This window comes from Arvicola amphibius, chromosome 3, assembly GCF_903992535.2.
Source record: "Arvicola amphibius chromosome 3, mArvAmp1.2, whole genome shotgun sequence".
NCBI lineage: Eukaryota > Metazoa > Chordata > Mammalia > Rodentia > Cricetidae > Arvicola > Arvicola amphibius.
This window is the reverse complement of record NC_052049.1, coordinates 166765823-166784313: the sequence shown is the minus strand read 5'-3', so window position 1 is coordinate 166784313 and position 18491 is coordinate 166765823. Positions and strand designations below refer to the sequence as shown.

The 18491-nt window shown below is 42.7% G+C and overlaps 1 protein-coding gene across 1 annotated transcript; it reads left to right on the top strand.

Moving 5' to 3' along the window:
* Positions 1–499: 499 nt before the first annotated feature.
* Slc35g2 (solute carrier family 35 member G2) lies at positions 500–1738 on the top strand. Its single transcript, XM_038324353.1, has one exon. The coding sequence runs from the start codon at positions 500–502 to the stop codon at positions 1736–1738; it is 1239 nt and encodes a 412-aa protein (XP_038180281.1).
* The last annotated feature ends 16753 nt before the right edge of the window (positions 1739–18491 follow it).

Below are 18491 nucleotides of genomic sequence, written 5' to 3'. Positions count from 1 at the left end.
TTTAAAAAGGTTGCTTTTCATTTTTGTGTTTTTCTTTAAAGATGGGTAGAAATGAAAAGATGGGAAAATATCAGTGTGTCATGTACAAATGAGGCATAAAGCTGAAAGACTAGTTGCACCTATGGTATATGTCTCTAACCCTAGCAGTTAAGAGTTGAAGACAGGAAGCTTAAGTGTTCAAGGCCAGCATTGGCTAAAAAAACCCCAATTAACCAAAGCAAACAAAAGAGCTAAATAAGAACAAATACAGTGAGCCATTGGGACAGGTTTACAACAGGAGCGATAGGAGGGTGGAAGATCCCATGGGCTTCACATATGTGATAATGCATACGCCAGATCAAATCTTCCTACTGTTTTCTTTCCAGAATTTTGTTATAATATCTACCTTCCATCACTGAATTAATATGTGTGTGTGTGTGTAAAATAGTAATGTGGTTTTCAATGCAATAAACATGTATTTTTTTCTTTTTATTTCCTTAAATAGAATTTATCTGAAGAAATGGATAATTCTCCATCCAAAAAATATCCAGTAAAAAAACGAGTGAAAATACATCCCAACACAGTTATGGTGAAATATACCTCTCATTATCCCCAACCTGGAGACGACGGGTATGAAGAAATCAATGAAGACTATGGCAGATTCATGGAAGAGAATCCGAAGAGAAGTCTGCTGAGTGAAATGAAGAGAAAAGGAAGAACTTTGTTTGGGACCGTGGACACTCAGCCTCCACTAACGGAAGACTCAAGAGGCAGTGGGATGGCACAATTCCAGAGCTTTGCAGAAAAAAACATTTTTCAGTCCCGAAAAATGTGGATAGTGCTGTTTGGCTCTGCCTTGGCTCATGGATGTGTGGCTCTCATCACTAGGCTTGTGTCTGACCGTTCTAAAGTTCCATCTCTAGAACTGATTTTTATCCGTTCTGTGTTGCAGGTCTTATCGGTGTTAGTTGTGTGTTATTACCAGGAAGCTCCTTTTGGACCCAGCGGATACAGATTACGACTTTTCTTTTATGGTGTATGCAATGTGATTTCTATCACCTGTGCTTACACCTCCTTTTCAATTGTTCCTCCCAGCAACGGGACCACGATGTGGAGAGCCACAACCACAGTCTTCAGTGCCGTTCTAGCATTTCTACTTGTGGATGAGAAAATGGCTTATGTTGACATGGTTACCGTGGTTTGCAGCATCTTAGGTGTTTGTCTCGTCATGATTCCCAACATCGCTGACGAAGACAACTCTTTGTTAAATGCCTGGAAAGAAGCCTTTGGGTACACTATGACTGTGATGGCTGGACTGACCACTGCCCTTTCTATGATAGTGTACAGATCCATCAGGGAGAAGATCAGCATGTGGACTGCACTGTTCACCTTTGGTTGGACTGGGACAATCTGGGGAGTATCTACTATGTTTGTCCTTCAAGAACCTATTATCCCTTTAGATGGAGAGACGTGGAGCTATCTCATTGCTATATGTATCTGTTCTACTGTAGCATTCTTAGGAGTTTATTATGCCTTAGACAAATTCCACCCAGCTTTGGTCAGCACAGTACAGCATCTGGAGATTGTGGTAGCTATGGTCTTACAGCTTCTAGTGCTCCACATATTTCCTAGTGTTTATGATGTTTTTGGAGGGGTGATCATTATGATTAGTGTATTCGTCCTTGCTGGCTATAAACTGTACTGGAGGAATGTAAGGAGGGAAGATTATCAGGAAATACTGGACTCTCCCATTAAATGAATACCTGGTTATTATTACCTTGTTAATGTCTAGTTATTAACATGTACATTGCCCTTTTAATATTTACCTGTAGATGTCTTTTATGTTATATAATTGATAGAGTGCTATATAGTATAAATAATTATGCAGATGCAGGAAGATATTCCAGACCAATATATTAAAGCATAAATATTAAATAGATGAAATATGTCATGAACTTTGTGTATTTATAATTATTAATAAAAGTAATTGTGGTAGAAGGGTATCATTCTCCATCACCAAAGACACAAGACTAGGAGTCTCCAGTTGAATTTTTGTGGTTATAAACTTCTTTTTTTATAATTTATTTTAGGTTATAAACTTCTAAAACTTGAAAAATGTTTTTTGTTTTGTTCTGAGAAAGGGTCTTTCTGTGAAGTCTTGGCTATCCTGGAATTTGCTATGTAGACTGGTCTTGAACTCACAGAGACCTGTCTGTCTCTGTCTCTCGAGTGTTGGCATTAAAGGCATGAGCCACTAAGCCTGGGGAGAAATATTTATTCATTTTTTTAAGACAGGGTTTCTCTGTGTAGCCTTGGCTGTTCTGAAACTCTCTCTATAGACCAGGCTAGTCTCAAACTCGCAGAGATCCTCCTGCCTCTGCCTCCTGAGTACTGGGATTAGAGTCACACACTACCATTGCCCAGCTGAATAAAAGTTTACTCTTAATGTTCTACAAATGTGCAGCAAGCATCCTTCAATATTCAAAAATATTCATTCATGAAAATTACACATAGGATAAAATGTTGGACACCTAGCTAAAGTCCATCTTTCCACTAAAACACTAAAGGCCTTGAGTTGAGATAAGTAAGGGGAGTAAAGAAAAGGTGGATTTTCAGTAGCTGGAAAGTTTGTCTTATAGTAGGCCACATTAGGCAATATATAGGGAATGAGTGTAGGGTATAATGAATTCTGCTCCTGTTTATGATTCTATGGTAAGTATGTAAGTAAAGCAGACATGCCACACTCCTAAAAAAAAAAAAAAAGAAAAAAGAAAAGAAAAGAAAAAGCCCAGCAACATGTCCTTTGCACTGAGGAACCAAAGCAGATGTGGTTTCTTGTGCAAGAGCTGCACAAGATGAAGCCAGCCACAGTTGCAGCACAGATGGAGAGGGGCTTTCCATGACCCATGCCTTGTGTGTGTGTTATTGGTGGTTGAGACCTGCTGGGGAGGAGAATAATTTTTGTTCCTATTGGTATATTGTGTTTCAGTGCCGTACCCCACTACATATGGACAGCACTAATTGGATTGGATTTAATGGGTTAAAAAAAGTGTTTTCCAGGATAGCCAGGGCTACACAGAGAAACTCTGTCTCAAAAAAAAAAAAAAAGTCATTAGTTGGGAGGGGGGACATGATAAGGGGAATATGGGCATATGGGGAGAGAGTCAGAGGAGGGAAATGAGGTTGGATATGATCATATTTTATTGTATACATATATGAAATTCTCAAGAATAAAGAAAAATTAAAACTAAATTGTTTTTAACACAGTAGCACTAACCATGTTATAGCAGAAAATTGACATGGTTTCCTGAGAGTCTCCATTAATTTGGGCCATTATTAATTCTGCACAAGGACATGTTGATGTGATACTGATTACTGAGGATCTGTCTCTTAGCTCCCAACCCACCCATCTATACTTTCCTATGTGATGCTAAGGCTCAGACCCTAGACATTTCATTTTTATGGTGCTAGCTAGTGTCTCTCACACTAGGTTTGCCTACAAAGGACATTACCAAGGGGCGGAACCTGCTGGCACACGGCTGTAATTCTAGCTACTTGGGAGGCTGAGGAAGGTGGATCATAAGTTCAAGGTCAGCTTTGGCAACTTAGACAGACCTGTTTTCAAAAAGGGGAAGCAGCTACTGGGACTAAAGCTTGGTGGCATAGCACTTACCTATGAAGTAGCAAGGTGTAGATTCAACCCAGTCCTTCAAATAAGTAAATAAATAAGAAAGCAAAAAGTTACTAGAGAAAGATTAGAAGGCAGAAGAAGGGATTTTTCCTCTATTTGCCTTTAGTGTATGTACGTTGCTGTTTTACCCCAACAGTCAGCAGGAATTAATGTTACCCTTAAGTTACTTTTGACATTATTCCTTCCTATAGCATCATTCCTGCCCACAACATCGTTCCCTCTGAGCAGAAGAAGGGCCAACTGCACAGTTTCCTCCTAGATATCTGAGCTATATCCCAGCTGGGTCATGTCTCTGTGTTTCTGAAATCCTATAGTCCAAGCCTGATTCTCCCTTTCCCTAGCCCTAACGGTGGCGGCTGATCCATGAAGCACATGTCTTTTGTCCCTCAGTGTTCCGTGTCACCACTGGTCTTCCGTCCCTGACCTTTTTTGGGAGGGGTTTGAGACAGGATCTCGCTCTGTACCCCTGGATGGCTTTGAACTTGGGGTGACTTCCTGCATCTGCCTCTCCAGTGATGGGATGACAGGCATGAGGCACCAAACCTGGCTTCAGTTTTTCCAGTCCATTAACACATAATCTAAATCTCCATTGTGATATCTTGTGATTTCTGTTTTCCCCAGTGAAGGGTCCAAATCATCTTCAAACAAATCCAAAGGCTCTAATAAGATACCTAGCTTTGGGGAAATGTTGACATTTAGATTTTTCAGGTATTACTAGACGTTAGTTCCCAATAGACATTATGTAACCTGAGCAGGCATAGAGGTATAAACCTATAATCTTAGCGTCTTAGGAAGCTAAGGCAGAGTGCTCCTAAATTTGAGTACAGCTTAGGTAATTTAGCAAGATCCTACATATCAAATCTTAAAAAGTTGAAAGGGTTGGGTATATAGCCTGGTGTTGAAATGCTTGGGCTGCATACAGCAGACTACAGCAGACTCGGGTGCAACCTGTAGTGGATGCTCACAGATGCAGCACACACGCAGAAATGAAAGCACAGGAAGAGGACCTGGAGGCCAGTGGTGGGGATTGGCACGGAGAGAACAGAGACTGCACTGAGAAGTGCGGCATAAATGTTGCTGCTGTCTCAGAAGAGGAGGAAAGAAAATCAGGTGGGAAAGTTTTGAAGAAATATTAACCGGAATGTTTTCAAATTTGATTCAAGGTGGAAAATAAGTACCAGTGACTCAGAAATCTGGGGAACTAGATGAATGTCTGGCAGGATAAATGGAAAGAGACATTTGGGAACAGTGTGACTTAACAGTGCATCTTTGCTGATGAGGATGGAGTTATAGAATCTTAATGAAATAACCAGAGCAAAAAGACATACCACACAGAGAAACAACAAGAGCTACAGTGAGTGGCTCAGTGGAGAAGGGCTCTTGCCACTAATCCTAATGACCCAAGTAGGATCCCTGGAACCCACGTGGTCGAATGAGAGAACCAAATCTACACAGGCATGTGTACACACACACACACACACACACACACACACACACACACACACAAAATAAATAAATGCTAATGTCTTAGTTAAGGTTTCTGTTGCTGCAAAGAGACACCATGACCACAGCGACTCTCATAAAGAAAACATTTAATTGGGCTGGCTCACTTGAGGGTCAGTCCATTATCATCATGACAGGAGCATGGAGGCATGCAGGCAGATGTGGTGCTGGAGCTGAGAGTGCTATTGATGGAGGAAACGAAACAGGAAGTCAACTGAGACACTGGGCAGTAACCTGAGCATAGGAAACATCAAAGCCTGCCCCTCAGTGACACACTTGCTCCAACAAGGCTAAACCCACTCCAACAAAACCACACCTCCTTAATAGTGAAACTCACTATGAGATTATGGGGGCCAACTACATTCAAACTACCACAGTTAATAAATAAAAGATTCCAAGAATTACAGTTTGGAATTGGAGATATGATTCCTTCATTAAGAACACTTGTTGCTCTTTCAGAGAACCCAGGTTGGGTTCCTAGCACCCCTAAGGCAGCTTACAACTATTAGTCCAGATCCAGGGGATCTGATGCCCTTTTCTGGTCACTGAGGGACCTTCAGGCACACAGTGCACTTAAAACACTCAACACACAAAAGAAAGTTTTTAAAAAGTGAATTGCAGCTTGCTCCTCAGAAGAAGCAATGAAGGCCAGAAAACACCGGAATGATTGCTACAGTACTGAAAACATAGGCAACAACTCTCTAGTGACTTCTCATTCCTCATGGGAGAAACTATAAGCTCCTCAGCTTTCACAACACATTGCTTAAATTCTAGCCACCGTCTGCTCCATCAATATTGCTTAATGTCTTTATATTATGTCACCCCAAACCCTTCCTTTTGCCTCAATAGTCTTACTACACATTTTCCCCCTCACTGTGGCTTAATGCCTCTCTGTCCCTAGATACGACTGTTGCTGTGTTTGGCATATTAAAAATAAATACAGGTTGGTTTAAATCTCAATGCCTGACACTGGTATGGACTCTTAAGACATCCGGTACCTAATGTAGTAGCTACCATAAAAAGTGTATTCTTTCCCATAATAGCATAACCATACTGAATCCAGAAATTAAATTTAGTTAGTAGGTCCTACTAATTTCTACATGACAATATAAAGCCCGTGATAACTTCTTGCTATCAGATAGGTAGGACTTTCTTCCCCCTACACATTCCTGTCTGATTGGTACACTAAACTACATCATTCTAACTATAAGTTGTCAATAGCTCCCTGGGAAAGACCTTAAGATATGGAGGGTTCATATTTTCTTTCTTTATCACCACAAATCTCTTCCTTTGGAGTTAATGGTCATGAGCTGCCTGTATGGTTTTTGTTTGCTTTTGAGACTTGCTCTATGTAGTCCTGGATGCTCTGGAATTTGCTGCATAGATCAGGCTGGCCTTGAACTTTCAGAACTTGAACCTGCCTCTCCCTCTCAAGTGCTGAGATAAAAGGTGTGGTGGTCTGTATGTTTTATTTTTGTTTTTGCTTTTGTTTTTTTGAGACAGGGTTTCTCTGTGTAACAGTTCTGGCTATCCTGGAACTCGCTTTGTAGACCAAGCTAGCCTCGAAATCACTGAGATCTGCCTGCCTCTGCCTCTGCCTCCTGAGTGCTGGCATCAAAAGCATGCACCACCACTGCCCTGTCTTTGTATGTTTTTTTTTTTTTTTTTTTTGGTTTTTCGAGACAGGGTTTCCCTGTAGTTTCTAGAGCCTGTCCTGGAGCTAGCTCTTGTAGACCAGGCTGGCCTCGAACTCAGAGATCCGCCTGCCTCTTACTTTCGAAACTATCAATAGAATGTAGGCAGAGTATCCTTTGCCCAGTTTTATGATATACGTTTCTCAACTAAACTCAGGCTAAGTTGGGGCCACAAGTAATCTGTAGTTTACCAAAGGCAGGCCAACCCATGTATCCTTCAACATGCAATTAAGTTAAATGCAGAAAAGTGAATTTTTAGGACTTACAGGTAGGCTCTGTATTACAATGCAAGGAAGGAGCTGGAGAAATGGTTCAGTGATTAAGAGCACCGGTTGCTGCTCTTTCAGGGGACCTGGGTTTGATTCCCAGCACCCATACACGGTTCAAACCCACCTGTAACTCCCGTTCCAGAAGATCCTATACCCTCTTCTGGCCTCCAGGGGCACCAGGCAGCATATGGCACACAAATACACAAGAAGGCAAAGCACTCGTACACAGAAAAAAAAATATTTTTTTAAAAAGTGAAAGGCAGATGTAGTAATGCTTTGGTTATTGACGATGATGTGGTAGACTTGGAGTGGGGATGGATGAACGCTGACACAGTTCCCCATTTAAGAGACTTTGCAATCTAAGTATATGTTATGGGTTGTAGCTACCCTGGAGGCAAAAAACACACGTTTCAATCGAGTTGCCTAACCTAGAGAGTTTCTTGAGGCGCCACACCTACGCTAAGAAAACAAAGGTGGTTAGGAAATAGCGAGGGCAGTTTGGGTGGCTGCAAGGCTTGTTAGGAAGGAGAACTGATTTAACAGATGCCTTGGCAGGTGGCTGGGGCTGCGCCAAGGCCATGCCCAGCCCAAGGGCAAAGGTAACTGTCCTTTTCAGCAGGGCTGGAAGCCGGGAGTGAAGGCTGCCCAGGCGCCAGGGCACTCGGAAGTTCCTCAGACAGCTGTTTTTGCTCGTGGTTTTAATTAACAAGCATCTTAACATTTTTCTCCCGGGCTTGTTTTTCTTTGTCGCCCCCCTGTCCCTAAGACTCTGCAGCTGGGCGGCCCCTTCAGATGCAGGAACCAGCGCAGTCTGGGATGAACTCGGGGCCAACCTTAATGAGCGATCGTAATGACAGGTTTCAGCAGCGCTGAGAGAGGGCGGAAAGTAAGCAGCCTTGGAGGAAGGTGGGGGAAGAACCCCGCGGGCCGACAAGGCCCAGCGCTGCACACCTTCTCCTAGATGAGCGCCGCGCAGTCTCAGCTCACAGACCACTCAGCGCCGCTCCGGATTGACAGGCCAGTTCGGCCAATCCCGGTGCGGCGCATTCCGCTGTGGCGTCAGGGGCGGGCGCCGCAGGCGATGAAGCCTATCCGATTGGGCGCGGAGCGGGTTTCCTGCCCGATCGTCCCGCCACCGGTTGCTCTCGCCCCGCCTCTCTCTGAGAGCTTCGCGGCGGCGCAGCGCAGGGCCTCGTGCGGTAACGGCCCTCCGGGCAGCCGCGGTGGCGTCGGGTGCAGACCTCAGGCGACGGGAGCTGCGGGCTCGGCGGGAGAGAAGGTGAGGCGGCCCCGCCTGCGTGCAGACACATGCACGGTCCTCTCGGCCTCCCGGTCCGTCCCGCTCTGTCTGTTAGTCTCGGCGCTTCCCCTTCCCCCGGCGAAGTTAGCCCGGGGGCGCCGTCTGCCGGCGGCGGAGCGGAGGGGGGCGGGGAGGCGGCTCGGTGGAGCTCGGGTGTCCGCCGGGCACCCCCGGTGACCCCCGCGGCCTCTTCGCCTGAGCTGGGAGCGCCGCTCGGAGAGGCGAGCGGGCAAGTGTGCGGCGCGCTTCGCAGAAAAGCCCCATCGCGGTCAGTGGTTGTGTCTGTCTGGGGCTGGGAAGGTAGGGACGCGGGCCGGCAGGAAGGGCGCTCTCACCTCCAGCCGCCAGCGGGAGGAAGCCGGTCGGGGGGGGGGACATCCTCGGGGCGCGCCCTCCCCTCCCCCCTACCGCTCCGGAGCTGGAGAGATGGGGGTGACTGGGGGCTGCCGAGTTGGAGGAGGTCCAGGAAAACCAGCTTGCTGGGTCGGTCGTGTACCGTTTCGCACGGGTTTCCGCTCGAGTTCGGTTTAATGTTAACAGCTGGTGAAGCTGGGTTTTTGTTCTTGGTTGAGGACCGTAACATCGTCGCTCGGTTAATGTCGAGCAGAGCTGAAGTCACCCAAAGAAAATTCTCCCCCTTATGTTAGGTAAGAATTCTCAGGAGTTAGGGAAGAATGAGATGAAGAAAACTTCCTGACCCATCTTGGGGTGGGGAGCAAGGTCAGTGCCCAGCCAAACGGGTAAAGTTTTGCAAGAAGAGTGTTCATTTTTAAAAGCTTAAGTTTGGTAGCTTTATGATCAGCCTTAACGATTTCTTAAGCACCTGGAAATCCGTTGTTTGCTTTCAGCCTTTAGTGAGGTCACAAAATCAATAGAGAAATAGTCCCAGAATAAAGTTTTGTTAGGTAATTTTCAGTCTCGTTTTTAAATAGAAAATTCTATTTACAACTTGATAATAAGTCAAAGCATATGCATTGGTTGGGTTGAGTAGTACTTTTTACATCGTGGCCAACATTTTGTGCTTTCTGGAGAAAAATTGATCTGTAGGAATTGGCTAGAATATCGTGTAAGCGTGCATAGTGTTCAGATCTCAGCTGTATGTATGAGTATTAAGTTTTTAAAAGACTTGCCTTACCCTCAAGCATTTTTTTGTTGAGATTTTTCTAGGTGCTTACAGAACCATGTAAATAGTTGACTCATTATATAATGGTTTATTAAACACTCAGTGATAGTTTATGCTGCTAGTGTTCATATTTTGAGAACTTTTCTTCCAAAGTTCATATTTTGATGTGATGTTGTTATAAATTCCTCTCAGAAAAACTTGGAAAAAATTAATTAACCTTGTATAACACGGAAAAAATGCGTGTTTTTCAATGCCAAAAATTTAAATGGTTATTTCACTGATTAGTAAAATTGAAGGAAACACTTGACATTACTGAACATTTAACAAATCAGATGGTTTTGAAGACAATTTGACAGGCCAGGATGATTTTCACTTAAACCTATCTTGGAAGATAAACTTGTAAAAGTCTTCCCTTCAGAACCAATTCCATGTGCTGTCTTTCTTTGCTGATTGCATATGTAACACACTTTGAGTAACCCAGACATAAACCTTAACGTTGACCTATTTTTGCAGTCATTTTCTTTAAAAAAAACTCCTTATCTTTGTATTCTTAGACTGTTTAATTTCTGTCTCTGAGCTGCTCACTAGCTCTAACTGGGTTTTCTGCCTGGATTGCTCAAATATGTTCTGCCTGAGCTGATCTTAAAAATAATACTTTGAAAATATTTTCACTGCTTAGGAACCAGTAATACCTTTCGTCTAGATTCACAGCCTTTTAAAGATGTATTTTTATTTTATGTGTTTGAGTGTTTTGCCTACATAGACGTACACCATGTGTTGTGGGTTCTGGGAACTGAACCTAGATCCTCTGCAGGAGCTCATAACCACTGAGCCATCTGTCCAACCCCAAGAAAATAGTCTTGCAAATTACCAAAGTAGCACATAAAATTCTGTTAACTTTACCTTTTTTCTTCCTTAATTTCCTTCCCCTTTCTTCCCTGCTCCTCTCCTCTACTATCATCTTTTCCTTCCTTCAGTTTTGGGATCGGACCCAGAGCTTTTCATAAACGACTAAGGCATAGCATCAATCCAAAGTTTTATTGTTTTTTTTAAAAACATTGTCTATTACATTTTTGTTTATCGTGTGAGTGTTCATGCATATGTGTGGGTGCACGTCCTTATGGCCCACAAATGGAATCAGTTCTTTCAGCTCCCACACGGATCCTTGAACTGAGTATTCACTTGTCAGGCTTGCAGCAGGTTCTTTTACCTTGAGAGGCATCTCCACCTCCCAGCCAGGGTTTTATGTAGAATTAAAAAAAATTAAAAATGATGAGTATGCGTGTATGTTGAGGGCATGATATGTGCACACAAGTGCAGGTGCCTGGAAAGGAGGCCAGGAAGAGGGTGTCTGATCCCCTGGAGCTGGATTTCCAGGCAGTTATGAGCCTCCTCATTCATACAGGGGCTGGGAATCAAACTTGGGTTCCTTGCAAGAGCAGCACTGTGCCTCTCCAGCCCCCAGAATTTTAATTTTGATCCTTGAGTAAAGTCTGTCCAGAAATTCTGTTACTTATGTTTGCTCTTTTTCTTTGAACTTGTTGTTGTTGTTGCCCCACCTTTCTTTTCTAGTTAGCTTATAGAGTAATGGGTTTTGTGATGCATCTGCATACATATTTATTACTGTGCTTTTTTCTTAAACATTTTTTCCCCAGCTGCCTTTTCTCTTGCCCTTGCTCTTTAATTTTATAGTGAATTTATGTTAATGATATCATGGAACATTGCTTTTAAAGTACTGGGATCCAGCCTTTTGTTTTTTTTTAGATTGCGAAAGTGAAATCCATAAAAAATAATCTCTAAAATTCACACCTCTTGATGTGGCAAGAGCTGAGACTCAGACTTCATTCCATGTCTTTCAAATATTATGTATTCTCTATGCTGGCCGTACTGCTACCTTGTACAGTATATGGTATTTGCTTCATATTATTTGTTTTGTGTACTCCTTCTCATATGGATTCAATACTTTTGAGGTAGGCTTTCAAAGTATTATTCTAATATTGTTGCTCACGTTATGTTCTACTTCCATCTTCTTGAATCAGCCCCCTGGCTGGTTGTCTGGCATATTGATGATTTATTTTGTATTTTTTGGTCTTCATGTATTAGTAGCATTACTGAAGTCAATTGTCTTTGTAGTTGAGCCTGGAGCCCTCAGAAGTGTGTGGTGGTGCTAGGGATGGTAACTGGTGGACAGAGGGCTTAACAGGCAGATTGGATCCTCAGCACTGAAGGGACAGAGAAAAAGTCAGGGGGTGGGGTGGGTGGTGGGTGACTGTCTTACAAGTTTTACTGTGTGAAATTTAGTTTGCTTGATTTATTTGGTTAAAAAGGAATGCCTCTTGGAGGACTTTGAAAGGAGATTGTAATGGTTTGGTGAATGAAGCTTAGAGAGAGGGTTTATCATGAAGACTAAAATGCAATGTACTAGCTAAATGTCTTTTGAGTGTTTAAAAACAGTAACATTTCACACATTTTCTCAGTGAAGTCTGCTTGTTAAGCACATTGTAAAAATCACTTTCCATTTTGTGAGTTAGAACTTTTATTGCGTGTGTGTGTTTTGTTTTTTTTTTTTTGGTTTTTCGAGACAGGGTTTCTCTGCAGCTTTTTAGAGCCTGTCCTGGACACTAGCTCTTGTAGACCAGGCTGGCCTCGAACTCACAGAGATCGCCTGCCTCTGCCTCCCAAGTGCTGGGATTAAAGGCGTGCGCCACCCATCGCCCGGCTTGTTTTTTTTTTTTTTTTTAAATCTAAAGTTTGGTCACCTTTAACAAAAGTTCAGTGGTGCAAGACTGCAAGACCGCCCAGAAAACTGCCAGGTAGATTTCCTGGGGAGGATTGAGACAGGGTCTCACTGTGCAGCCCCTGTTTGATCTGGAACTTACTAGGTAGATAAGTCTGGCCTCAACTCACAAAAGATCTTCCTGCCTCTACCTCCCAAGTGCTTGAATTAAAGCTGTGTGCCACTAAGCCCCATTGAGTGCTTCCTTTTTGGTCTGAACAGGTTAGAAATGGTGTTAGAAGCTGTTTTTCTATTTGTAGTTTGGCTGGTTAATATGGCTTGTTCTTTTATTTCAATAAACTGCCAAATCTCAGAACTCAGTCTGAGGCGGAGAATTGCTAGATTTAAGGTCAGGTTTGGCTACATAGAACACTCTTGTCTTAACAAAACAATATTACAAGTTAATAAATATCTATTGAAATGCTGTGGTCTTAGTTTTTTTATTCCCGAAATTATCTTTAGTGATTGGCATATTGGATATAAATATGGTATATTGGTGTTACACGCCTTAATCCCAGCACTCAGGAGGCAGAGGCAGGTGGATCTCTTGAGTTTAAGGCCAGCCTGGTCTACAGAGCGAGTTCGAAGACAGCCAAGGTTACACTGAGAAACCTTATCTCAAAAAAACCAAACTCAAACCAAAACAAACAAGCCAAAAGAGGTATGAGTGATTGCCAGCTTCTCTTTAGACAGATGGTTACACCAAGGGGAACATGTGGGGTTTGTTTCTTTCAGGCAGGTCAGTAACCGAGGGTGATATTGGACCTCTGGTCTTCTGTCTCCAAGTCCCGTAAGTGTAGGTCATCTTTCTTTGTGCATTGGTGCTGCATCTTGTACTTGAGGTTTTGTTCTTGTTACACAGAAACTCTACCAACTGAACTAAAATCCCTAGCCTGGGAATTTGTTTTTTAAGAATAGGTGTGTCTTAGTGTTTCTATTGCTGTGAAGAGACACCATGACCACAGCAACTCTTATAAAGGAAGACATTTAATTGAGGTTACAGTTTCAGAGGTTCAGTCCATTATTATCACGGTGGGGAGCATGGCAGGGTGCCCCTAGACATGGTGTTGGAGAAATAGCTGAGAGTCCTACATCTTGACTCAGAGGCAACAGGAAGCTGACTTGGCAATATCCTGAGCATAGACAACCTCAAAACCTGCCCCACTGTGACACACTTCCTTAAACAAGGCCCTACCCACTCCAACAAAGTCACACCTCCTTATAGTACCACTCCCTAGGAGATTATGGTGACCAGTTACATTCAAAATACCACAAGGTGCTTCCTAACATTTTTTTTAATTTGTTTAATCAGTCTTCCAAAACTTTTACCACATATTTCTAAACCATGTTGCTGTGTGGAGGCAAATCAACTAAAAGATATAATAATTTGGCACAGTGTGGTACCCTTTATAAACATTCTGGCTCCACTGTAGAAACATTTTAATAGGGCATTGGAAAATTTTCCTTGGGAAATGCTTCATCATTTTCTGTTGACTGAGGGTTTCTGTCCTTCCAGTTCTGCAGCCAGTTAGTCCAAACAATCACACAGAGGTCTACATTAGTTATAAACTGATTGGCCTAGCTAGGCTCAGACTTCTTATTAACTCCTTATAACTTATATTAGCCCGTTATTCTTGGTCTGTGTTAGCCACGTGGCTCGGTACCTTATTTGGTAAGGCAGTCACATCTTGCTTCTCTGGTTGGGTCACGACTCTAAACTGCGCTTCCTTCCCCCTTCCCAGAATTCTCGTTTGCCCGCCTCTGCTTCCTGCCTTGGTCACCCCCGCTTGTACTTCCTGCCTGGGCTACTGGCCAGTCAGCATTTATTTAAAATATAAGTGACAGGGTACAGACCATTGTCCCACAGCAATTTTCAGCTACTACAAGTTTCATTTATTTATTTTGAGTTTTTCGAGACGGGTTTTTCAGCGTAGTCCTGACTGTCCTGGAACTCACTCTGTAGACCAGGGTGGCCTCAACTTAGAGATCCGCCTGCCTCTGCATCTCACATGCTGTGATCAAAGGTATGAGACACCACCACCCTGCAGGTTTTTTTTAAACTTTTTAATGTGATTTTTGATTATTTGTGTGTCATGTTCAAGTTTGCTTTCTGTTGCTTGATATACCTATCACGGTAACTTGGACAGCAAGGATTTATTTGGTTTACATGTCCTGACCACAGTTCATTGAGGAAGGTCAGGACAAAAACTCAAGCAGGAGCAGACAGAAATTACGGAGGCAAGCTGCTACTGGCTTTTTCTCTATGATTTGCTAATCTTGCTTTAATTTTTTTTAATCAAACTAATAACTGAATAGTTTTCCTCTACCCACCCTCAAATTTGTACATTTATTTATTACATGTATGGATGTTTTGCTTGCATGTATGTCTGTCTGTTACATCATGCATATCTAATGCCCAAGGAGGTCAGAAGAGGGAGTTGGATCTCTAGTTGGAGTAGTTAGTTGTGAGCTGTTTTGTTGGTACTGGGAACTGAACCCCGGACCTCTGGGAGAGCAGCCAGTGCTCTTAACCATAGAACCTTCTCTCTAGCTCCTCCTATACTGGCTTTTTTATGTGTCAACTTGACATAGCTAGAGTTATAAGAGGAAGGAACCTCAGCTAAGGAAATGCCTTGATGAGATTAGTAATCAATGGGAGAAGGCCTACTCATAGTGGACATTGCCTTCCTGGGCTGCTGGTCCTGGGATTTTATAAGAAAACAATCCAAACAAGCCAGGGGAGGTAAGCCAGTAAGCAGCTCCCCTCCATTGCCTCTGCATCAGCTCCTGCCTCTAAGTTCCTGCCCTGTTTGGGTTCTTGTCCTGACTTCCTTCAGTAGTGTACAGCAGTGTGGAAGTGTAACCCAAGTCCTCCCCAACTCGCTTTTTTTTTTAGTCATGGTATTTCATCGCAGCAATAGAAACCCTAACTAAGACATCCCTTCTTTGCCCTTAACCCTTATTTTTGTTTATGGGTGTTTTGACTTTTTGTTCACCACATCCATATAGTGCCTGCAGAGGCCAGAAGAGGGCATCAGGTCTGTTCCCTCTCCCCCCCCCCCTTTGCACTGGAGTTACAAATGATTTTTGCCACCCTGTGGGTTCTGGAACCCAAATCTGGGTTATCTGGAAGAACAGCCACTATTCTTCACGGCTAAGCTGTCTCTCTACCCCCCCCATATTGCTTGCTTTCTTCTACAGCCCAGGACCACCTGTCCAGGGTGTCTGTGCTCCAGGGTGGCTGTGCTCAACGGTGGACTAGCCTCACACCCATCAGTCGTTAATCAAGAAAATGCCCACAGATGTGCCCACAGGCTATTTGATGGAAGTGCTTCCTTGAATGAGGTGTCCTCTTTCCCAGTGACTCTGAATTTGTGTCAAATTGACCAAAACTAGCTGGGGTAGGGGGAGTGTACACAGTATCCGCAAAGACCAAAAGAGAGTGTTTAGATCTGCTGTAGATCAGGCCAACCTCGAACTCACAGAGATCCGCCAATTTCTACCTGCAGAGTGCTGGAATTAAAAGTGTGCATCACCACTGCCTGGCTTAGGTTAACATTTAAATCTTAGATCCATTTTGGATTTTTGTATATGGTGAGAGATAGGAACAGATATTTTTCTGCACCTACATATTCTGTTTTCCAAGAAGTATGCATTAAAGAGACTTTCTTTTTTTCAATGTGTGTTCCTGCCCTTGTTGAAAATTCAACTGTAAATATGTGGGTTAATTTGATTTTTTCTTAGTTATTTGTGAATTTATAAAACATTAAGTTTTGTATGTTTATATTCGTCTTTTTGCTTTGTTTTGTTTTTCCAAGTTCCACATGGAAAATTTATTTTCCTATATATTTGTTTCCTTTTGATTTGTTTTTGTTTGCTTGTTTGAGACAGGGTCTCTCTTTGTGACCCTAGCTGTCTTGGAACTCACTATGTACATTAGCCTTTAATTTATAGATTCTGCCTGATTTTGCCTCTTTAGTTCATTTCTTTTTCTTTTTCTGTGTAACAGCTCTGGCTGTCCTAGGACTTGCCTTGTCCTCAAAGGCCTCAGATGTACAGGGATCCTCCTGCCTCTGCCTTCTGAGTGCTGGGATTAAAGGTTTGAGCTACCATACCCAGCAGAATTAATTTTTGTATCCTGTAGCTAAATGATTTTTTTTCCTGTTTTTAGAATCTCTAGATTTTTTTCTTTTTTTTTTAAATATTTATTTATTTATTATGTATACAATATTCTGTCTGTGTGTATGCCTGCAGGCCAGAAGAGGGCACCAGACCCCATTACAGATGGTTGTGAGCCACCATGTGGTTGCTGGGAATTGAACTCAGGACCTTTGGAAGAACAGGCAATGCTCTTAACCTCTGAGCCATCTCTCCAGCCCTCTAGATTTTTTCTATATAAAAATTATTTCCTCTGTTCTGATTACATTTCTGTTGATGTGATGAAGCAGCTCAGGGGAGGAATGGGCTCATTTTGGCTTATGGATTACTGCCATTATGGAAAGGTCAGGGCAGTAGGAATGCTGCTTGATAGATAGCTCACTCACTGGCTCATGTTTAGTAGTTCGTTTTTGTTTTTAAAAATAGCCTGGACCACCTGCTGCCCACAGTAGTTTGGGCCTTGCTATATCAATTACTATTTAAGATAGCTCCCCATAGACATGCACACATGCCAGTTTGGTCTGGGCAGTCTCTGCAGAGCAACAGGTGCTCCTAACTGCTGAGACATCTTTCTAGTCCTTAAAATCTATTTTTCTTGATATACATTGGCACTTGCTATAAACATTACTCTTACTTTTATCTTTAAAAATAATTTTATTTTATGTGTATGAGTGTTTGCCTACATGTAGTGCACCATATGTATGTCCAGTGTCCCTGGAGGCCAGAAGAGGGTGTCAGATTTTTAGAAACTGGAGTTAGCAAGTGGTGTGTACTGCCGTGTGGGTTCTTTTAATGAAACTTGTGTCTTCGAGAGTGTCTTAGTTAGGGTTTCTATTGTTTGGATAAAACACCATGACCAAAAAGCAAGTTGGGGAAGAAAGGGTTTACTTAGCTTACACTTCCACATTGCTATTCACTGAAGGAAGTCAGGGCAGGACCCAAACAGGGCAGGATCCTGGAGGCAAGAGCTGATGCAGAGGCCATTGTTTGGTCTGCTTTCTTATAGAACCCAGGACCAGCAGCCCAGGGATGGCACTGCCCACAATGGGCAAAGTCCACCCCAATTGATCACTAAATAAGAAAATGCCTTACAGCTGGATCTCATCAAGGCATTTCCTTCGCTGAAGCTCCTTCCTGTCTGATGACTCCAGTTGTGTCAAGTTGACACAAAACCAGTCAGTACAAAGAGCTTCAAGTGCTTTTAACTGCTGAACCATTTCTCTAGCTCCAACATTGCTCTTGTTTTTATGTTTATTTATGTGCCTGTGTTTGTATGTGAGTGAATGCCAAATGTGTTCAGGTACTCAATAAAGGCAAAAGAAGCTGTTGAATCCCTTGGAGCTGGAGTTAAGGTGGTTATGAGCCACTAGATGTGGGTACTGGGAACTGAACTCAGGTCCTGTGACAGGAACAAGTGCCCTTAACCATTGTGTCATCTCTCCAGCCGCCACATTATTGTTATTTATGATTAAAAATGATTATTGCATGCATGTCTGATGTGTGGGAGGTCAGGATGGTGACTTAAGGAGTTAGTGCTTCCTTTTTACTTTGACTTTTTACTTTTTTTTTAGGACCCTTGGGTCCTAAGGATTGATCGAGTTGTTGGGGTTTTCATAGCAAGAGCTTTTATTTGATGAACCTTTTTCTTCATCTTTTCAGAGTTTTCTCTGTTGTATTTTGTTTGTTTTTGTTTTTGGTGCTGGGGATTGAACCACTAAGGATATTACTCTATTGCTGAGCTATCTGAATTATATGCCTTAACCCAGGTTCTATTTTAGATAGTTTAACTACTAAATGCTTTGGAGAAGGATTTTTTGTTTTGTTTTGTTTATTTAGAGTAGGCTTTCTGTTTCCCCTCTTCTCCTAAATACACAAGACTGTAAATGTTTGCTTACTTAGTGGTCTCTAAGTCTGGAAGCCTGTCTTTGTTCTTTCCTTTATTGTTTGTTTGCTTGTTTTGTTTATGTCTGACTAGATGATTTCAAAAGGCCTGTCTTC